The following is a 24,196-nucleotide window of genomic DNA, read 5'->3' as shown; positions in this document are numbered from 1 at the left end:
TTCTGTATGCATGCTGTGTATTTTATTACCATTTATTTTGTGTGTGCATGCACGTCTGTATTTGCATTATATTTTTATTACTGTTCATTTATTCATCTTTAAGCTTTTGTGGTTGGCACACTGTTTTCTGAATCCCCCTCATCACATGTGATTTCTGAAATTGTCTAGTACAAAAAAAGCACAAGACATGACCAACATAATAGTGGTAAAAATAATTTAAAGAAAAAAGACACGCATCTTACATCATCCTTTTTAGAAGTAACAATATATGACCTTCTGTGGTAAAATTTTGCAGTGAACTTCATTATAGTCTACAGATTTTACACTCCCTTTTATAATAAGTTTATATTTCCTATCATTTTTGTCACTGTTTTCACTCTTTGATTTTAAATGTGTTTCTGAGTACTTTCCCACATTCCAACTGAAAGCACTATTTGGTATTCAACTGTCATGTTAATTAGATGTCCAGATTTCTGGCTGGATGTACCTACTTATCAAGGACCTTTGTACCCGTTTTCGATGTCTGCAGGTTAATTATGATATAGACCTGGGGTGTTCTGGGACAAGATATTTAAGAAGTAATAATTCATTTTGATATTAGAAGTGAATGTGAAAAGATCACAGAGCAGATGCTCCACATCAGAAAAATCATTTGTGCTTCCTGCTGGGCTTGATAATATTCATGAGGCATAAGACTGTGTCTGTTGAACCTTTTGGCCAGTGAAATGGTTGTAACCCCAGTATGTGAATCACTGAAAGTGATAAACTGATGTTCGTCGTGTTTCACTGTTGCATTCATCACACTTGGGGTTATTTGCCTGCAGGTAGCCCTCAGTTGGCCGGAATACCAGAGACTTAGTATTTATGCGTCGGTTGCTGTCGCCCCTGGACTGACATCAGGTTGTCAGGGGTATAAAAACAGGCAGCCGATGCCATTACATCAGTCTTTCTTGCTAAGGAGCCTGAAGCAGAAGCAGTTTGCATGAGTGCCAGTTGGCCGCTACCTGAGTTTTCGTTTCCGAACTGAATCATCCTGAAGTCTTCTAAACCTAAGTACCCTGTTGGGGATCCTTTTTTCTTGCTCTAACCAATGTCAGAAAAAGTTAACAATTGTCTTGCCTGTGGAAACCAAATACCACACCGAGATTTCCATTCTTACTGCATCACCTGTTTAGGCCCAGACCACAACGTACTTCGCTGTCAGTTTTGTGCTTTGTTCAACGCCCGAACTATTCGTCGTCGGGCCCTTATTGTCAATAAATACGTTCGCACTCGATCTCCGTATTCCAAAATGGCTTCAGTAAGCCATCCAACTACCAATCTTCCAAAAAAACATAAGGATAAAGACTGCACAGGTCCAAAACTGCCGACAATGCTTCCGTTAAGCTAGTCGCCAGTTTGCCGGTACTCAGTGAGATGCTTTCGCAGCCCCTGATGCCCACTCGATGGATTTGAAGGCTGCTACTGAGACCCATTCGGAGTCCGGTATGCCACGAGACTCTTCTTTGACTACAGAACCTGTGGATGTCTCTACCTTGGATGGGTCCAGAGCCGCTGTGCAGGTACCGGCTTCTGTGGAAGTTCTTCACACTACCGATTTTCGACACAAACTGACAACTTCTTTCATGTCTTCAGTTCTGTCTAAAACTACCGAGTTTCTAAGGCCAAAAGTACGAGCTATGCCTAAAAAGCCGATGACCCAAACTCAAGCACCTGCTTCCTTGCCACAACATTAAATGTTAAAAATGGCAGAAGACCTAATTATGCTGATTAGGGGAAGCCAGCCTTCCCCTGCTAAGAGAAAAAGAGATCTGTCCTCAGCAGCTCTAACAGACCAAGAGTCCGATGACTCTGAGGTTTCTGAATATGAAGACATGCCTTTATCTACTTATGAGGATTCAGATGCAGAGGAATCGATTCCCTTTGCTTCCCCTCCAGAGGATTTTTCTTTTGGTGAATCCCTACATACTTTAAGAGAGCATTTCCACTGGGAATGCCAAGACTATCCTCAGTCCAAAAAGAGACTCAGAGAATTTTTAGATTTGCCACAACATAGACCTTTAGCAATACCTCCAGTTCTGGATGTTGTGGATGATGTCTTTATGGAATCCAGTCTAACTCCTGATACTTTACCCCCTGCTCCAAGGAAACCAGACAGGTACTACAGAGTCCCTGCCTCTCACAAATTTCTTTTCAAAAATCCTACTGCTGACCCAGAGGTCATTTCACAGGGGCCTAAAGGTATAAAAGCAACTACAGCTAAGAATCCCACCCCTTCAGACAGGGATTCCTGAGCTTTAGACAGATGGGATAAAAAAAATATACACCTCTGCAACTCTCGCCATTAGGGCATTGAATTACCAGTTTCACATGCTGAAATACCAGCAACATATTATAGAACTTATTAAGCAAAAATTATCTACCTTTACAGACTGTGCAGAAAATAGAGTTACAAGAGCTTATGCATTCTGCAAGCCAAGTCAGCAAGCATACTTTGCAATGTGGCTTTGACACCCTAGAAGCATCTTGCAGGGCAGCAGTCACTGGTTCTGGCTTAAGGAACAGACCTTGCCAGACCATGTCAAATCAAAATTACTAGACGCTCCTTTGAACAAGGACAATCTGTCTGGCACCAAAGCAGAAGAGGCTCTAAAAAAGATGGAAGAAAAAGTTAAATCTATGCAGACAGTCAAAGACTTTTTGCAACTGCAGCCTCCTAGATTCAGTAGGCATTGCCCCTCAAAACACTGGTCCTTTCCAGCACCCTCAAGGCCATCTCAAAGTAGACCCAGGGGAAACAGATCCCCTCCCCCCAGATTACAGTCTCAGGGTATGCAGAGATCTAAGCAATGGAGTGCCTCCACTTCAGAAACAGGAAGTGCTAAGCCACCCCCTTATGGAAAGAATTCACAATGACTTCTCAACTCCACTCTTCACCTCTGCCCAACTGCTTGTACCCCTAGGAGGAAAACTTGCACGTCATGCAAAGAACTGGACCTCCATCACCAAAGACCGATGGGTCCTCAACATTGTATCCCAGGGGTACAAATTTTACTTCTACTCACTGCCAACCCCAAAAGGGTTCCCAGACCTTCCTCCAAACCAGTGGGCAGAGGCAAAAAACCAAGTTCAATCCCTGCTCTCCATAAGGGCAATTCAGCCTGTTCCTGCAGAACAGATAGGTCAAGGGTTCCATTCCAGACTTTTCCTGGTACCCAGAAAAGAGGGCACTTGGCGCCCAATCCTAGATCTTTCCATTCTAAACACCTTCCTGGTAGTACCTTCTTCTTCTTCTTTCGGCTTTTCCCGGTTAGGGGTCACCACAGCAAATCATCTGTCCGCTCATGATTGGCAGTGGAGTTTTACGGTGTTGAGTTGCCAGCCTGGCACCCAACCTTCCACAGAAGGCACACACATGCATGCACTCACACTTAGGGCCAATTTAGAGTGTCCAATCCACCTACAGCATGTCTTTGGGATGTGGGAGGAAACCCATGCGACCACAGGGAGGACATGCAGACTCCGCACAGAAGGCACCCCAACCAAGGATCGAACCAGAGAACTTCTTGCTATGAGGCAGCAATGCTAACAGCTGCACCACCACGGCCACCCCACCTTCCTGGTGGTACCAAAATTCAAAATGCTCACCCTTCAGCAGCTTCTTCCTATGCTGGCCAAAGATGCCTGGTTAGCCACACTAGACCTAAAAGAAGTCTATCTGCACATCCCTATCAGGGACTTATGCAGGAAATACCTAAGTTTCAGGGCAGGATCTATGCATTATCAGTTCTCTTCACTTCCCTTTGGCTTATCCACTGCTCCCAGAGTATTCACAAAATGCCTGGCTCCAGCCATTGCCTATTGCAGACAGAGAAACATTCAAATTTACCTGTACTTGGACGATTGCCTGATTCAGGCAGACAGTCAGGAAAAGCTGTTGCAGCACCTGACATTTGTAAAGAACCTTCTAACCTTTCTGGGGTACACTATCAACAAAAAGAAATCAAAACTAGTCCCCAGTCAAGAGATTGTATTCCTGGGAGCAAACTTGGACACAGCATCCCAGATGGCATTCTTTACTCCAGAAAAACAAGCCTGACAGGCTACTTCACTGAAATGGCCACCAGAACCCAGCTATCTGCCAGGAAAATCCTGCAGGCCCTAGGGTTCATGGCCTCTTGCATTCTACTAATTCCATATGCCAGACCGCATATAAGGAAACTTCAATGGTACTTAAAAAGTCTTTGGTGCCATCATTCTCAGGACCTGGAAACCATTATACCTTGTCTAAGGGACAGAGTTTCTTTGGTGGGCAGCAGCATGCAACCACAACAAGGGACTTCCCTTTACTCACCCCCACACTGCCCAGACCCTAACCACAGATGTATCAGACTATGCCTGGGGGGCACACCAGATGCTGGATGTCATTCTTGAAGCCAGAAGACCCAGTACAAGGAAATCCTATGCTGACAAGTGGAAAAGGTATTGTTCCTGGATTCAATCTAAAGGAGAGGACACAGCACTGCCCTCCTTACCTCTAATCTTGGATTACCTAGCAGATCTACTCCACAGAGGTCTATCCTTCTCCTCCATTAAGATCCATGCCTCTGCCATCTCCGCTCATTGCAACATTGAGCCACCTCTTTTCTCTCACCCTCTCATCAAACAGTTCCTGAGAGGGGCAAACAACCTAAGGCCATCAAGGAGAGCACTCACCCCTGCTAGGGACCTTAACTTTGTAATGGAAAAGCACACACTACCCTCCCCCCCTTTTGAGCATGCAGCATCAGCAGAGTTAAAATTCCTCTCTTGGAAAACAGCCTTGCTTTTGGCCATCACTTCCGCTAGAAGAGTGTCTGAGCTACAAGCACTTATGGCTGTGGAACCTTTCATTATTTTTCATGCTGACAGGGTCTCCCTCAGGACTAATCCTTCCTTTATGCCTAAAGTGGTGTCCAGTGTGGCTCTCAACTAATCTATCCATTTGCCAACCTTCTTCCCTAATCCTCAAAATAAAGGAGAACGAATCCTGCACTCCTTGGATGTGCACAGACAGCTCAGATTCTACCTTGACAGGACTAAGCCCTTCAGGAAATCTGACCAATTACTAGTCAGTTTTGCACCAGGGACAGAGAGCAAGGCCATTTCAAAACAAACAATTTCCAAATGGATAGCACACTGTATCCATTTCTGCTACAAACACCATGGGAAACAAGCCCCTCAGGGGGTCAGAACACATTCCACTAGGGCAACTTCTACCTCTACAGCATTCCTCAGGAGAGTCCCTACCAGGGACATTCTGGAAGCTGCTACCTGGAGTTCTGTACAGATTCACCAAGCATTACCACCTGCCTATCTTTTCCAAATCCAGGGTGGGTTTTGCAACAGCAGTCCTGCAGGGCATACTAGCCAGCCCCAACTCTTTTTGACTGCCTCCACCCTTTCTTCAGCTTTGGGAATCAACCCAAGTGTGATGACTGCATCAGTGAAACACGAAGAACATAGTACAGTTGTGTACACTTACCATAAATGTAGATGTTTGAGTGTATTCACTGTTGCAGTCCTGGTTTCCCGCCCTCCAGCCCCCTTCTCTCTCTCTCCTCTCAGTGTTTATTACTCACCCCTTACAGGGCTATTGGTATTTACTTCTTACTGGTGGTGTTTTTCCCACCATAACTTAGCTCCATATATGGGGGGCTCCTGACATTTGGGGCAAGAAAAACTGATGTAATGGCGTCGGCTGCCTGCTTTTATACCCCTGATGAACTGACATCAGTCCTGGAGCGACAGCAACTGACACAGAAATACTATGTCTACAGACAGATAACACCAAGTGTGATGACTGCAACAGTGAATACACTCGAACATCTCCATTTATGGTAAGTGTACACAACTGTGCTTTCTCAAAGGTCAACTCCAACTCCAACTCTCATGATTTCCATTCAAAGAGGGTATAAGTGGATTCCCATGGCTTCCTGATGTACTATACCACAGCCATGCTGTCTGACTGGAATGAAATGTGGCCTAAAGTATGGCATGATAATAGTGTCTAAAATGCAAATAGCACTACCCCCACCTGTAGTACAATGATATGCAACTTGGCTACTTAAGCTGATCAGAGACCAAACCCTGAATTGTGTGGTCATTGAAGTCATCTCCTATCTGAAAATGAAGCATCTGTCATTATGGAGCCTACCAGAAATGGATCTGCAAAGAACTTCCCAAGCAAAGAAATGGAGGAAGGCATCCAACTCCAATACTTCCTGCATGACTGGAAGATTTTAACCAGGGCATACAAGTGATCGTCTGTTCCCAATGTACTCTCAGTGTCCTTTGGGGTACATCCATATGGTACTTGTGAGAACCACCTAGACAGTGAATGCCATGAGATGAAGCAGCCCATTAGGAAAGAAGGCACTTTAGTGCAGCTAGTGGGTCCTGAAGATGTTACAATATTGAAAAATGCCTGATATGTCCCGGCATCTAGAGAACAAAGGAACAACATTTGAAGGTTAGTTACTGAAAGGGAGGGGGTCAGTTTTGGCTTTGCAAAGCTTAGAGTTAGCCACAATGATAGGAAGCATGGAGCAGATACTTCCGTCTGATGGATGAGACAATTTTCAGACGTCATCTCCTTGGAGAAAATGCCACATACTTCATGCTTGTGAGTGAGACAAAATAGTCATGTACTGAGTGACATCACATTCTGAATATCACATTTATCATGAAGGGACTGAGAGACCATTTATGAGGCATTAGGACAGTCCTGTTCAGTGTGAACACCAAGTATTTGGGTGGTACTGGGAAATAGACTGTTGACAAGTATCTGTGCACCCCGAAGGCCAGCTCCCTGACTGGATTGCTTTCCACTGCACATAGGATGGATCCTTCCATGCTTGCTAATGTTCCATATCATTACCATGTCGCCTGACTGAAAGGAGATCACGCCTGATGGAATCCATGCCTGTAGACACTGGAGTGAGAAAGAAACTGACTCCATCTCCATAAGTGTTGGTTCCTCATTAGATCATAGCCCTTATGCCATGTGGCCACGGCAGCATCTTTCCCACATCAGGTAGGAGGCATCCACAGTGAATGTCATTTTGGGAGTTGGGGCCACAAAAAAATGCCTGTTAAGAATCTAGCCAGATCCATACATCAAATTATTTTTTGTACATCTCTTCTACAAAACAATTAAAATCCCAAAAGAGTCTTTTCACTACACCATTCGTGGGATTTGTGTCTTGAGACCACTAAACTATAAAGTTTCACTAGAACACCTTTGTGCGGAGCCTTACATATGGGAAATAACACTAATAGCAACTTTGAGCGCCACAACCCCGAGGCAAGGCTGTCTGGAACTGCCTGAGATGATGGAAGGTGAGCTGTTCAAAAGATGTCTGAAAGACTTTTTCAGAGGAAAAAGTGCCTGACATGTCTTTGTCTTGGGGAAATCATCTATGAAAGTAAGGCGTTTGGTTTATGTCAGATGTGACTTTGCACAGTTCACAGTAAATCCTACAAAATGAAAAATCTACAGCAGAGATTTCTTGAAAACAGCCTATCTCATCTGTAAGCCACTAAAAGCCAGTTATCTAAACAAGGACATGGTTTTGTCCCTTGTAGCTGAATGCTGGTACCTGCTACCAGCATGCACTTTGTAAACAGTGAAGGCAGATGGATGTATTTCTGAAGTGCAGGGTTCTGAAATGATAATGAATGTCTCCTATTCAAAGCAAAGGAGTTTTTTTGACTCATTTGTGATATTTATATGAAGGTATGCATCCTTAAACTCCAAACAAAACATCAATTCTTCTCTGCATAGTACAGAGAAAACAGACTGAAAGGTGATCATATGAAAATATTCCTTTAGGATGATCATGCTAAAGGACGAAGTCCATTATATTGGGATCTGTAATGGAACGAAGTCTTACAATGCTGGGACATAAAACATCACAGATGATGCATCTATAACGCAAAACATTGCAACCACAACAAGTAGCGGCAAGACAGATCACACAAATTTATTTTTAATTTATTTTACATTTGTTTACCAGGAAAGTCCAACTGGAACAAGGTCCATTTACAGTGGAGGCCCGGGGAGAAAAGCTCCATAACATAACAGTACAAATACAACAAATGACAACAAAATTTCTGTACAAAGGCATATATACAATCAGAGCTCCATGTCTTTATATGACAACACATAATCCACGAAGGACAGAAAATTTCTATATAGTGGCATATATACAATCAATGAGAAATCAATAAGTATCATTCTTGTGGGAGTGGGGGATTCCCCCAAGCTCTCAAAACCCCAGTTTCTAAATATGCCTCCTCTGAATTTGTACATACCTGGAGGAAAGGAAAATTAGTCTTCTTTCGGCTGCTCCCATTAGGGGTCGCCAAAGCAGATCATCTGTTTCCATTTCTTCCTATCCTCTGCATCTTGCTCTGTCACACCAACCACCTGCATGTCCTCTCTCACCACATCCATAAACCTTATCTTAGGCCTTCCTCTTTTCCTGTTACCTGGCAGCTTCAACCTTAGCATCTTTTTTCCAATATACTCTGCATCCCTCCTCAGCACATGTCCAAACCAACGTAATCTTGCCTCTCTGGCTTTGTCTCCAAACCTTCCAACCTGGGTTGACCCTCTAATATACTTATTCCTAATCCTGTCCATCCTCGTCACACCCAGTGCAAATCTTAACATCTTTAACTCTGCCACGTCCAGCTCTGACTCCTGCCTTTTTGTCAATGCCACTGTCTCCAACCCATATAACATAGCTGGTCTCACTACCTTCTTGTAGACCTTCCCTTTCACTCTTACTGGTACTCATCTGTCACAAATCTCTCCTGACACTCTTCTCCATCCACTCCATCCTGCCTATACTCTCTTCTTCACCTCTCTTCCACACTCACCACTACTCTGAACTGTTGATCCAAAGTATTTAAACTCATCCACCTTCGCCACCTCTACTCCCTGTATCCTCACCATTCCTCTATCCTCCCTCTCATTCACACACATATTCTGTCTTAGTCCTGCTGACCTTCATTCCTCTTCTCTCTAGAGCATATCTCCACCGCTCCAGGCTCTACTCCACCTGTTTTCTACTCTCACTACAGATCACAATGTCATCTGCAAACATCATAGTCCACGGGGACTCCTATCTGATCTCGTCTGTCAACCTGTCCATCACCATTGCAAATAAGAATGGCTCAGAGCTGATCCTTGATGTAATCCCACCTCCAACTTAAATGCAGCCGTCACTCCCACCGCAGACCTCACCACTGTCACTCTACCCTCGTACATATCCTGTACCACTCTTACATACTTCTCTGATGCTCCCGACTTCCTCATACAATACCACAACTCCTCTCTAGGCACCCTGTCATATGCTTTCTCTAAGTCCACAAAGACACAATGCAACTCCTTCTGACTTTCTCTGTACTTCTCCATGAACACTTTCAGAGCAAACATCGCATCTGTAGTGATCTTTCCTGGCATGAAACCATACTGCTGATTACTAATCATCACCTCCCTTCTTAACCTAGCTTCCACTGCTCTTTCCCATAACTTCATGCTGTGACTGATCAATTTAATCCCTCTGTAGTTACTACAGCTCTGCACATCACCCTTATTCTTACAAATCAGTACCAAAACACTTTTTTGACATTCCTAAGGCATCCTCTCACTTTCCAAGATTTTATTAAACAATCTAGTTAAAAACTCCACTGCCATTTCACCTAAACACCTCCATGCTTCCACAGGTATGTCATCTGGACCAACAGCCTTTACATTCTTCATCCTCTTCATAGCTATCCTTACTTCCTCCTTGCTAATCCCACTGCACTTCATGATTCACTATCCACACATCATCCAACCTTCTCTCCCACTCATTCTCTTCATTCATCAGCCCCTCAAAGTACTCTTTCCATCTGCTCAACACACTCTCCTCACTTGTGAGTACATTTCCCTCATTATCCTTTATCACCTTTACCTGCTGCACATCTTTCCTAGCTCGGTCCCTCTGTCTAGCCAGTTGGTACAGGTCCTTTTCTCCCTCCTTAGTGTCCAACCTTTCATACAACTCTTCATAGGCCTTATCCTTAGCCTTTGCCACCTCTCTCTTTGCCATGCACCTCATCTCCTTATACTCGTCTACTTTCTTCATCTCTCTGACAATCTCACTTCTTGTTCACCAACCTCTTTCTCTGTATACTCTCCTGTACTTCTTCATTCCATCATCAGGTCTTCTTGCCCTCCTTTCTCTTTGCAGATGTCACACCAAGCACCTTTCTAGCCATCTCTCTTACTAGCTCTGCTGTAGTTACCCAGCTATTCGGTAACTCTTCACTGACACCAAGTGCTTGTCTTAACTCGTCCCTGAACTCCATCTCACAATTACCCTTTTTCAATTTCCACCATTTGATCCTTGGTGCTGCCCTCACACTCATCCTCCTCTTCTTGATCACCAATGTCATCTTACAAACCACCATCCTATGCTGCCTAACTACACTTTCCCCTGCCACCACTTCACAGTCTCCAATCTCCTTCAGACTGGCCATTCTACATAAGATATAACCCACCTGTGTGCATCTTCCTCCACTCTTGTATGTCACCCTATGCTCCTCCCTCTTGTTAAAATACGTATTCACCACAGCCATGTCCATCCTTTTTGCAAAATCCACTACCATCTGACCTTCTGCATTCCTTTGCTTAACACCATTCCTCATCCCCTCTGTTCCCTTCACCAGCATGAACATTAAAATTTGCTCCAATCACCAGTCTCTCACCCTTGGGTACATTCATCACCACTTCATCCAACTCACTCCAAAATTTTTTTCTCATCCATCGCATACCCAACTTGTGGAGCATATGCACTAACAACATTCACCATTACACCATCAATTTCCAGCTTCATAAACATCACTCTATCCGACACTCCTTTCACCTCCAAAACACTCTTAGCATACTGTTGCTTCAGGATAACCCCTACACCATTTCTCTTCCCATCCACACCATGATAAAACAATTTGAACCTGAAAAGGAAAAAGTAGTAAATTAAAAAAAAAAACACTCACATTTGCATTTACTACAAGTTGCCTGACCTCAGAAGCAGTATTAAACTTTATGTCTGTGAGTCAATGATGCATTGCAATACAAGTCTTTGCTTAAAAATGAATGACACTTTGTGAGGAAAACTGGATAGAACAAAAGGCAGTTTTTGCACAAGTCTTATGTCACCTTGCTACAGTCTTAACTGTGTACCACTATTTCAGGATCAGTTGATTACCTGGGATCTGGAACAGCCAGTTGGGGGAGGATGGGAATGAATGGCCAATGCTGAATTACCCTCCTTGCAAGGACAGTGGCAGTCTGCTACATTACTGACATCTACTGGAGTTGAGGTGTATAGCATGGTAAGGAAACAAGACAGAAATGTACACTTGGCAATGCCAAACACATCCGTGTGGAAGCAGTAAATGTAAGCACGCATGTATGTGCATGTATGTATTTGTGTATATCAGGGGCCAATACTTCAGTCCATTACACTGTGCGCACATATGCCCACAACCAAAAGTGGGGTAAACACTGTAAAATCTCCCTGATAGCTGCCTGGACAGTGGCAATATCTAAGTACTTCCTGCCTCAGATGGGGAAAAAATGGGCTTGGCTGTCACCCAAAACAGGAAATGCATGCCCATAACATTAGTGACCTGATAATGCAGTCAATCAGGTGAATTAAAATAAAAAAAGTGACCCTACATTCCACATATTTTTGGAACTAAAAAGAATCCTGCAGCTTCATTGATATACTGGGATGAAGCCCTGAATATGATTATTGTGACCCAAGTGAAATTTATGGCTCACTCACTCACTGGACCTGGCCGGGAGGTAGAGGAATGAACAGACACTGTGTCTTTGTCTCTTCTAGGGGTTTGGTGATGTGGCCATTTCATGTGCCCTAGTGGCAGTATCAGGGCTTTGATGAGAACCATGGTTGTGGTAGGTGGGTGGGCAGGGAAAAGGAAAGAAACACAACCACATAGATGGAAGTGTTTCCCCTCACAGCTCCACTGCATACCCATCAAAGTCACATCTGCCTGCAAATGAGTAGGGTTTAAATGAAACACCCAGCTGGGAAGTCAAACAGAATTTTATGAGGGGGGGGCAATGTACTTCCCATGTAGGTGGCAAATCAACTACTTTATTATTACCAACTACTCAAAGGTCAATGCATACTGAAGAAAGTGGGCTTTCACCTGCAGAAACCTCAACTCAACTTTTATTACAGTACTTTATTTCAAAACACTTTACAAAATAGCTGAAGTTCAAAAAATATATTAAAAGTTAGGAAAACAGTGAAACTGCACATCTCATTTGAAATTAGTGGAATTTCACAGTGGATGTATAGCTACCTCATATGGAGTAATGTGCCAGTCTCTGCTGCAGATGTATGAACTTTATGTCAATGTGACTCAAAACTTTGCCTTATTCCCTGTTTCTCTGCTGTTCTGTCTACCTAGCTGTCCTGTGCTGTACAGTGCCAACAAAGTGTAAAACCTTGCAGTTACTGGAAAAATGTTAACACTGACAAAGTACGGTTACTAATGTCAGAAAGACAGTTTTGACTGCATGCTTTAGCCATGATATAAACATTTTCAACTTTGCCATCTAGCCATATGAGTTTAATGGACTTTCATTCTGTCAGAATTTGAAGATAAAATAGTATAAAGATGGTATACACCAAAATTAAATATTTAAGTTTAATACTACAGATCACTTGACCAGAAAAAAAAAAAAAACAGAATGGCTTGGTAACATAAGTTATCATTGCAGTATGCAATGCAGTTAGAAACAGACCAAGAGTATAGTGCTTGTCTGGCTCAAATATGCAGGAATATGATATCATGGGACCATCTGCAAGAAGTAGGAAATGGATGTCACAGTCCTTGTGAAGACGAATGAACTGGCTTAGAAATGTACTAGGATACTGCCTGAAGAAAGAAAAGGGAAGTTCAGAAAGCATTAGATGTTAACTGCATACACAGAGTGATTTCTGAAGTACTGCATATCCAGGTGAATGGAGAAGTTAAAAGTAAAGATAATGTTAGTGTTTATATTTCAGTTTAAATACTCTTTAATTTCAAGATGGATTTTTGATTGTTTCAGTCTGCTTTTGAAGATTTATTTCATACTAATATGAAAGTGGAAACATGGCAAAGTGTAAAAAGTTCTTTTCTGGAATTTGTAACTTGTCCCAAGGCACAGACAGAGTCAGAAGATCTCAGTTAGCAAAATGAATGCAGTAGTGTTCATTTTTCATTGGTTAGAGGCTGCATTTTAATTGTTACAATAATGTTGCTTTTAATCAAAACTATTATAATATATCTATGATTTTTATAGTTTGGGGAGACAGGACCTTGATTTCATAGTCTCCCACATACGTTACTTTCTGCAATAAAGGAGATTATTATTGTCTGCAGAGCTGAGTTACTCAAAATTTATTTTGTACCTTAACGCCCAAGACATAGGTAATGGAGGTTTATTTCACATGCTGGTGGTCAATGAACGGCTGATAACTGGTGTGCAGATCAGCGTTGTGGCTTTATTGGTGATTGATCTACTTATAGGGATGCTGATCTATACTGGTGTGAACATTTGCCTAAAAGGTTACATAGTATCTTAACTGATCATCTTAAACTAGCCAAAGGGGGAGGAAGTCACAGAATAGGGAAAAAACAGTCTCTTCTCAAATCAGTAGCTACTGAGACAAATCCATTTGTGCAACAAGACCAGAGGAACAGTAGAAAATGAAGACAAAATCAAAAATAAGGTGAATATTAATTAGACAAATGAGAGCAAAACAAAAGGAACAGCAGCCTCAATACAGGCAAAACCTATCTGAACTAGCAGTTCTGAGAGATCTTGAAATTGTGACATACTGTAGCAAGCACATGGCATGCACAGCAAGGGATACCCTTCATAACAATTTATTTAAAGAATATATTTGTTTTTATTTGCATTGGGATCCTGAAGTATACTGGGATTGTGGTGCTGCTGCATCTGTACCTACAACTTACAGATGGGGGGGAAGAACATGTGTTTTGCCAACTTACAGGATCTTAGGCTGTGAACAGCATTCCTGTGTTGATTTGGATGATTTTATTTCTTTCCAATTTCTTTTTTCGCTGATGCCATTTTAAAGTTTAAAGTTTTTCTATGCGCTCACCTACCACAAAGTTTGAATTCTAAGGTGTTTGATTCCAGCATGGTTCACAAGGCTAACATTATTGGAACCAATTCCAATAATACCATTTCTGTTTTAGTTAATACAGCACCCAGGTGCTTGCAACCCTTGTATTCAGGGTTACAGGAGACTCTCGCAACCGTGCTTGTCTCTCTTTTTTTCTGCGTGCCTGTTTTTTCAGTTTTAGGTGTACAATAAAGGGATGGTGAGTCCATGCCACTGACAATGTGGCATTAAACAATGCTGGCCGGATGTTTTTAACTGTGAATAGCAGTTCTTCAGTTTGTTTTTATTCGTTTAGAACTGGTTGTATTTTACAAATTAATTTTCAGTATTTGTCAAAATTTTACTGTAAGCAGCAAATTCACAGTCTGAAGTGTCTGCTGAATGAATACTTTTTGCAGGGATAATTGTAGTTTGCTACTGCTAGAAAGACTTTGTTTATGGGCTATGAAGTCATCCTTTTTGAGGGTTGTGTTTTGAAGAGCTGTAAAAAGATGGCTACACTTTACATGAAAAGCATTGGACTATATGGTATTTGAAACTGTTATAACCTACCAAACAGGAATAACGGCAACACAGTCCCATATCTATTCTACACTAAATATAATTAAACTAACTAAAAAGACAAGTACAGGTATCAGAAGATAACCCTCACTGCACTACAGAAATATCATAAAATTACCTGGAAATATAAAAAAGATCAAAACTAGAGTAGAAACCCACCCATAAAACAATTATTCATAAAATCCCATGTAAAACTCTGTTCAATAGACAATGTGACTGTAGCCCACTGAAATGAATAGAACCAGTAATCCAAACTAAAAATAAATAAATGGAATACATCTTGGTCTCAAGAATGATAGCTCAAAAATTTTTAACCTACGGAAAACCTACATAAATAAAACTGAGCATTGGTAGACTTCCCACGTGTTTGTAAGCTGCTAAGTACTGTATTTAGAGATGAAGCAGGAGGAAGAAGTTTAACCTAATTAAACAAATCAAAATCAGTAATCTGACACTCTTCCAGATTTACTCTGACACTCTTCCAGATGTACTATTTGTTTTACCAATATCTCACCTACAGATATTTCCTCTGAGACAACATGCAATTTGCAATTATTGAACGTGCAGATGTGACCATGTATACCTCTTTTTCTCTCTGTCTCTCTTTTTTTGTGTGTACCTTTCCATAATGTTGTCCATGATAGATTTTTATGGCATCCTCATCTATCATATAGTGCCCCTATAGTTAGTTTAATCTAATTTACAGTAGATTAGTGAACATGTTAAGGATACCTTTCAGCATCCTCCTACTGCTTATACAGGCCTAACACAGCCTGTGGTGACAGTACTGATGAGGATGATTTTTGTTTTCCCTGCTTAAACCCTCCTGTGCCATGCATGCACTACTGCAACTGCACAATGACATGCATGCACTACTGTAAGTGCACAATAACCATGCATGCACTACTGCAACTGAACAATGACATGCATGCACTACTGCAACTGCACAATGACCATGCCTCTGGGGTTGCTGCCATTTGATGAACCCGTTAGAGCCAAACCCTGCACTTGTGAAGTTCGTTTTCACTGATGACTCTACTGTCCCATTCTGACTTAATATAACTTAACAGCAAAGCTAAAATATCTGAGCAGTCCATCTCAGATTCAAAGGGGAATTCTATTTGCGTGCAACATTTGAAAGACTGGAGAAAGAGAAAAAAGAATACTTGGTGGTAATGTCTCTATCTATTAATGATAATAACGGAATAACAAGAAGCCTTTAAATATCCCACTGTATCTGCAATGGGATGGGTTTCTGGGCTTGGAAATACATGTCTTGAACTGAGTGCAATGCTTAGTCCCCCATTTTACCAAGTGTATGTCTGCACTAGATGTTAAACTGAAACAATAAAACTTGCACTAAGAAAAATAAACATAATTACTTGTCCATTCTACCATAATGTTTGTCTGCACTCCATATTAATTTGACTATAATAAAACTTACACTAAGAAAAAAAATGTTCAATTATTCAGTTTTTGTAGGAAGGAACAGCCCTAGAATTATAAAGAGCACTTGTCACAGCAAATAAAATTACCATTTTTGCAAACACATTTTTTTCTGGACAAACAACCCTTACATGGTTAAGTGCATTATTGTACACAGTTGTAATTTGACCTCAGCTTCGATTTCTTTGTCGACACATCCCCACTTGGCTTCCACTGCTTACCTTGCTTCTTCTCCTCTTACTCTTCCTTCCGTCTTCTAAGTTAGATACCCTCACTGCCCATTCCTCTCCCCTCCACTGTCCAGCAAAGTGCCATGGCAGTCTTGTGACATTTTCTGACTGTACATCCTGTGCCGCTGTTTGTGAGTGCCAGATTATTACAATAACATACTCTGTTTCTTCTACTTTATCATTCTGTATAATGTTAACATTTAGTTTTCATAGTTCATATTCAGAAGTGCAGCATATCCTAGGTTTACTTATCTGTAATGAATAATAGCTGCAAAACTGAAGCACATCTCAGTTGTTATAAATTCCACACCTTGCTGAGAGATGGCAACAGAGTCAGTACATCTTTGGTAATTACAAGGTAGAACAGTGGAGAGCAACACAGGAAATATTTTACAAATTTATTACCACAGAACTACCAACACTAATGAAAATAAACTAACCTAACATCTGCTATCTAATCCTACTTGGAATCCATAGATATTATACAAAGCAAGTTCTACATCACATTCCACTGGTCAGGAGTCTGTTTTCAGTATGTGTTTTGCAGCCATTTTATGAAACATAAAATATTTTAGTTATGCAAACAGGCAGAAGACCTCCTTACTAAAGAAAAGACATGAGAAAGAACTCAAATGTAAACCAAAATGGTAACAAATTCTGTAAAGCCCTGGTAAATAGAAAAGTACAAAACTTTTCTAGTAACCTACTCATCTGCCTCAGAAAATACCCCATTATCAAAGATTTGCCTTCCCCTTCTAATCTAGCTGCCAAGAACCCTGAAGAATATTGATTTCAATTTACTAACTTAGAAAAAAGACAGAAAAAGCACTTTGTCACTTTAAAACCAGAATGATTTTAACTAGTATTAAAAAAGACATCCCTTCACATAAATCTGAAAATGTGAACAACAACTCTGTCTGCAACCAACTGCAGTCCTGAATTAATCTAATCACTTACCAGTTTGTGAGAGTACTGTAAGAGAGGAGACAAAAATGTGCAGCACCTTTGGAAAAGTCATGCTGTTACGATTGTAGTTGCAGATGCTTCAGCCGAGATGGGCTGTGCAGATGTCTCAAACGGAGATATAGCACTTTAACGTGGGCACAGGTAATCTGTACTGCAGCCGTTAGAGATGTACGCTGCTTTTCTTCTTTGTGGCAAGGAAATCATGTGGTTTGTTACTCTCGCTTTAGTTCTCAGTCCACAAACCTCTGAAAATCTGACATTCTCACCATCTGATAATTTTCATGCACATTTTGAGCTATAACAGTAATGTGCTATAGACAAAGACAAATACAGATTAACAAAATTTAATATGCTGACTGAGGGAGTAAAACTACAATGCATGTTTCAGTTTTCTTAGCAATACCTCCCTAAATAAGGCACATAAATGATGCCCAAAACCTTATCCTCTTCTCCATGAGGTGCTGCTGTAGGGAAATCCATTTCTGTCCTTCTATGTGCACAATCTTGTAGTCAAACCTATAGACTAAGATGTACATTAAGGACAACATCATGCCTGTACCCATCAGTACACCCACAGCACTCTGTAAAATAACAGCAAAGCCATTAAAATACAGGCTTGATTTAAAGCAATTTTTAACGAATACACATCCACTTTTTAATAATACACAACTATTAGTTTTGCACTGCTTCTTGCAAGCAACACTTCTAGCTCAAGACATAAACTACACTTTGACTTTTACTTTTTTATTGTCCTACTTGCCATACATCTCACTTTAGTGAAAGTCCGGATAGTTGTCCAATATGCTGCGTGGCTATGCTGGACCCAACCTAGGCTGTGACTGAGAAGGGTCAGCTGAGCAGCTCATTTCTCTTGTTATAATAACAATTCATCTATTTTCTAAACTGCCTGTACTGGTAAAGGTTGCAGGTTAACAAATATAAACAATAAAATAATACACCATTGCTGTCCCAATTGCTAACAGCATTATAGATGTCAAATTGATAATGGAACCATTTACTATAGCTGCTAGGAAGGCTTGCAGGTCATATGGGACAGCATCTGAACAGCAGTTTTCTATAACTGTCATGTATTATGTTTGGAATAATAAATGTGAGGGCAGATATTAGTAAATGGCACTAGATCAATGTGGAACACATGTCCTAGCATTGCAGTAAAGATCTAGTTTTATCACACAACTAAAAATTAAAAGTATTTAGAAAACACTGCAGATGTTTCCCTATTACAAACTGAACAGCAGTCCTTACGAGGACAGGCTACTACATTGTTCACTGTGTACAAATGCCAATTTCTTTAACGCTGTGATCAATTCTTTTTAGAGCCATTAAGCTGTTCGCTACACTTAAGAAAACATTTTTGTACCTGCTTGCCAAGGCAATTTTGTACCTACTGTTCTACTAAACTGTAGTCAACAAACTAGCTATCAGAAAAGCAAGGATGACATCTACTGTTCTGATAACACTATACCCTTCTGGAACAGTTGCATAACCTGTCATACTTTAACAGCTGATAAAAGTCATGCACTAATAGATTATCGTGAGTGTTGTAAAGGAACAACTGAGCACATCAAAGCCAGAAGGCATGGGATACAAGGCAGCACAGCTCTCTCAACTTTCCCCTTTGAGACTTAGAGGCAAAGCAAGAAATAATTAGGGAAAAGCCCCCACATTAGGGACACTTCTTAAACACTGGCGTTATAATCTTGGAATAAGGATAGAAAAAGAGGGTGCAAATTAACATGTTTTACAGAAGCAAGACATTTGTAATTAAAAATATATTTTTTTCTTGATTGTAATTCACCACCTTTTCTCAAAACCTTTGCCAGTATTAGGACTGATATAGCAAACTTTCTTTTTCAGCAAGAAAAATCTGTATTAAATTATCATTTACAACATAGCAATCATACATTTATATAAATAAAAACAACCCAGATTGACATAATCCTAGTTGCAAACATTATACATCATTTATAATCTAGCCAATCATTGTCAGTCAAGAATTACATAGCTAATTCAAGTCCTGTCTTCTTTTAAACCTCATTCCTCCCCTGTATGTATTGTTCCCGCAATTCTCTTTTTTCCTATGTAATTTGCTCCTACCCTTTTTTAAAGAGCCCAATTCCAGTTTTTTTTATGTCTGTTACTATATTCTCTACTTCTAGTACAGTTGGTCTAAAGTTTGATTTCCATTTTCTAGTAACTGCTTTTTTGGCAGCCACCATAATTAGACTCAGCAAGGCCTTACTATGTCTAGACAATTCCAATGCTGTATCATAGCTCAGAAAAATAATTTCTCTAGATATACCAATTTGCTCACCCAGTATCTCTGACAGAGTAGTCTGCAGGGAATCTTTAAACTCTGCCAACTCATTACAATTCCAGAAAATATGTTCCCAGTTACCTCTTTTTTCCCCCATCACACCTCCAACATTTGCTGTCTACCTGAGGAAAAATTCTCTGGGATCTACTTGAGGTATAAAAATATTGATGTAAACATTTCCAAGCAAAAATCCTAAATCTTCTAGATTTTGTTGCTTATTTGAGAGACATAGCATAATAACCCTCATTGTTGCTTTGTGAATTGCTTATCCAGCCTCTCTTCCCAATACTTCCCAGGATACAGCAAACTTATGAGCTAAAATAAGCATGCAAAGCAGTATAATTCATGAAGTGAAGGCCATGTCAACATACTAGCTGTTTTTTGTATGCGTGTGCATCAGCAGAATGAAGAACATCAGAAAGTTTAAAGGTTTACCTTTTTACAGTATCATATATAATGGACCAGTAACAAACAAGCTGGCAAAGTCTGATGTAGGCCCCAAGGTGGTGCACTAGCAAGATACAGAGGTAATAGCAAAGGGAATCCATACTGAAGGTAGGAAAGGTGAAAGTGGGTTATCAGAAGACTTAGTTATCAGTTTTTGCCCTCTTCAATGCTCATTTATTTTATTTTATTTTGCTTTTGTTTACCAGGTTTGTCTGAATGGGTTAAGTTAAAAACTCCTTTCTGTGGACATTCAGTAATATACATTAACAATTGCTCATACATTTGGTAATTAGTTTATATTCATGTGAAATAAACACAACTATTACCATATAAAAGATAGTTACACATTAATAAATGTTGAACACTGAACATCTGAAGAGATGTATTAGTGGGTTTGCCAAATAGACAATAGATGATGTGATTAGTGTTAAGAAATTCAATAAAATGGAGGTGAGGAACTAGGTAGGGCGGAAAATGTTAATACTGCAGTTAAGAGGCAGGGTATAAAACAGGTTCATAGATTGTTATATATGGCTATCATAAGGTTTATATTAGAAGTACAGAGGTGGGGTGAACAGTGTCACAAAACTTCGTATAGGGCTTGGAGATGACAATAGAACAATTCAGGTACTGGTGAAGACTGGTTGTGTGGCATATGATTCTGAACTAAGAGAAATGTTTTGAAGATGTGGCAAGCTGCAGATAACAGTGGCATTTAGACTGGAAATAAACAGGAGCAGATCCATTGATTTGATAAGCAAAGTTTTACTTGTGTTTTAAATGAGTTGCACTCTGGAGGGATTTCAGTGATAGTGGAATGTGGTCCCATGGTTTAGCTACACTATTTGAAATATAGAGAGACACCTGCAATATTAGATGACTTGGTTTTACTGATGATTTTTCTCCAGAGTGCAAATTCTATTGGTGGACTAGTGTTGGATTAAGTTGTTAAGGGCTGGGCAATTTTTGGGATTATAGAGAAGTCTCTGACTGCTAGGCAGTGGTATGTTCTATTGTTATTTACTGTAAACTATAACATTGCTCAAGTTTGGTCAGTTGTGAGACTTGAATGTGAGTGAACACAGGGGCAACATACGGGAGAGATGGCAGTAAGGAAGTAGAAGCTATACATCTTCTGATTATGACAGTGAGGTAAGTTTTAACTCTATATAATGTGCCCAGTGTTTGATGTGTTTTGTTAATCATGTGTGACACGTCGGTTGAATTTCAACTGGTCATCTATGATTCACATCCAGTAATTTACTGTGGTTTACTTGTTCTGTCACGGAGTTGTTGGCAGAAATGATAGTGAATAGTGTTGTTTAGGCAGAGATGTATTTTGGGATAAAGAGCATTAATTCAGTTTCTATAGGGTTTAGTAGGCGTTATGAATTATTTAGCCATGTTTCAATAGATAAGGACTGTTGTGTAAAGTCATAGAGTTTAGAGAGAAATCTGGCAGAGTGGGTTAGGCTTGAGTAACATATTGAACTAGGGTAGCATTTTTTATAGCAGTGTAGAGGTCATCGATGAATATGTAGAAAAGTATGGGGTCTAGTATAGATCCTTGTGAGGCAACAGTAATTACTGGAAAGGTGTAGAAAACATTTTCCATTTTATTTCTTGTACTCTGAGAAATAGCCATGGAACCAGTGCAGTGAACAGTTCATGAGCCCTAAATATGAAACTTTACGTAAGATGTTCTGGTGGGATACAGTATCAAAAGTCTAGGAAGATGGTGGTGACTAGGCTTCTGGCATTTATATGGGTACCGTCAATATATGGTTATTAACAGAATTAACAAAAAATCAGCAAGTCAGTAGTTGTGCTTGTGATGAGGATAGAAGCCATGTCAGGTTGAAGACAGAAGCTGGTTATCTATTAGATAGTTGAAAAGTTGCATATGAATCTTTCATTCGGCTTCTCCCATTAGGGGTTGCCACAGCAGATCACTGGTCCGCAGATTGATTGGCAGTAGAGTCTTTATGGCATCAAGTTGCCAGCCCAGTGCCCAGCCTTCACAGAAGGCATATGCACACTCACATGCACCTACCTGCATGCCTTTAAAGATTCACTCGACTGCAGGGAGGACATGCAGACTCCACACAGAAGGCGCTCCAACTGAGAATCGAACTGGAGAACTTCTTGCTATGAGGTGACAACAAAAGTTGCATAAGAATACATTTTCTAACATTTTTTGATGGGGGAATAAAACAGCAATTGGCCTATAGTTTGAAAGATCTGTACTGATAGCAGCCTTGTGCAGTGGCATAGTGGATGATGTTTTCCATGTCAAGGTGACTTTATTTTGGGTATGGATTGATTTATCAGAATTGAAACTGGGTATGCAATAGTCTTAGCTACTATTTTAAGATATTTGCTAGGTAGATTATCAGGGGCAGTTGTAGTAAGCTTTCATTTTTGAGGTATGTTTTGATGGTATCCGAGATAATTGACTGAATGGAGAAATGTTGAATGAGGTTATTTGATTGAGTAGGGACATCAGGAGCACAATTAATCATCTAGTTGTTTACTGACTGTACTGTCTGTATAAGGTGGGTATTGAATTTTACGACTATGGTATCATTTTGTTTGTGTGTGTTTGGTGTTGGCTTTGTAGCTTGCCCTGCATTTAACAGTTTATTGACTCAGGTCCAGAACAGTTTTGGATTATTAGTGTATATATGTTGATTGGCTCAGTAATAGGTTTTCTTATCTTTGGGGATAAGTTGTTTTGTTTTATATTTGTCAGAGCTTCCATGCTTTGTCTCTGTGTCATGGCTTGTGTAGTTGCCAATGGACAGGGTAGCTTTGAATCTTTTTATTCTGAGGGCTGCATTTAGAACACCTAGGAAGATTGTACTGAATTCATAATCTATGGAGGAGAGTTATTAGTAACTCCCAATTATGGAGTATACTAATAAAAGCATCTCCATGAAAAGTAGTAAGTTTCCTTACCAGACTGTAAGGGTGTGTTTTGGGGTTGTTGCTTTGATACTTTACAGTGTAGATTGGTAAGTGATCACTTAGGCTGTTTGGCAGAGTTCCATGGGATGATATTTTGCTTGGAGAGGATGTTAGGATCCAGCTGAGTGTTGACTGCCTGGTTGTGGTTTTGTTATATTAAGCTGGTCTGGTTATAAGTTGAGTGAACTTGAATAGATGTATATTACTGGTTGGATTTTCAGACTGACTGGCTTGCCAAGCTATATTTACATCACCCAATATTAAGGTTTCATGTGGGACATTTGAGAAGGCCCAGCAGAGACTATGTTCCATTGCTTTAGCATTGTTACCTGGGGGGTATGTATATACTCATGGTTGCAACTGTCTTGAGAGTGTTTAGTTTTAGTACGATTAGCAGGATTTTTGAATTAGAAAAAGTACACATGATATAGGGAAAATGTGATATGTGATGTGTTTTTGTAAAACAATAGTGACGCTTCCAACTTTTTTTTTGGCCGTTTCTAATCTGATAATGTTATGGGAAATTATTTCATTTTTCTGTTTCCTAGCAGAGCCAGGATTCTGTGGCAAATATAATGTCTGCAGTGTGTAGTACTGTCCATGTAAGAACTTCAGGGAGTTTGTTTTAAATACTTTGTAAGCTGGTATGCTGTATATGAAGGCCATGGTGGGCCTTTGGGTGAGTTGGTTGTAATAAAGGAGTGGTTAGAGATATGCTCTCTAGTGCCACAACATGATAAGTTGGGCCTGGGTTTGGCTGGATGCCACTGCTATTTTTTTCTGTGGAGGTATGATGGTATGGGTAGAGGCATTTTTGCTTGATTTTATGTTTAATACATAATTTGTTAGTACATAGCTGTTGCTTTGTGTAACTGTACTTGAATAGCTAGGTATACAGGTGCTGATACTGATAGGGTAAGATTAAATCATAATGTTCAGGAGTACATTGCTTGGTGGATGCAGTATAACAGTTTAGA

At 40.4% G+C, this 24,196-nt stretch overlaps 1 protein-coding gene across 1 annotated transcript in view; it reads right to left on the bottom strand.

The window, feature by feature from the left end:
- Positions 1-17,613, bottom strand: part of GZMM (granzyme M) — a 77,589-nt gene extending 59,976 nt beyond the window's left edge. The window contains exon 1 of the mRNA XM_044055412.1: positions 17,459-17,613. Coding sequence (XP_043911347.1) covers positions 17,459-17,519 — 61 coding nt within the window. The 5' untranslated portion in view covers positions 17,520-17,613. The remainder of the gene's footprint in view (positions 1-17,458) is intronic.
- Positions 17,614-24,196: the final 6,583 nt, after the last annotated feature.

The sequence above is a fragment of the Protopterus annectens genome, chromosome 13.part0, assembly GCF_019279795.1.
Source record: "Protopterus annectens isolate FY-2018-M chromosome 13.part0, PAN1.0, whole genome shotgun sequence".
NCBI classification, from domain to species: Eukaryota; Metazoa; Chordata; order Ceratodontiformes; family Protopteridae; genus Protopterus; species Protopterus annectens.
This window is presented reverse-complemented; position numbering and strand designations above follow the sequence as displayed.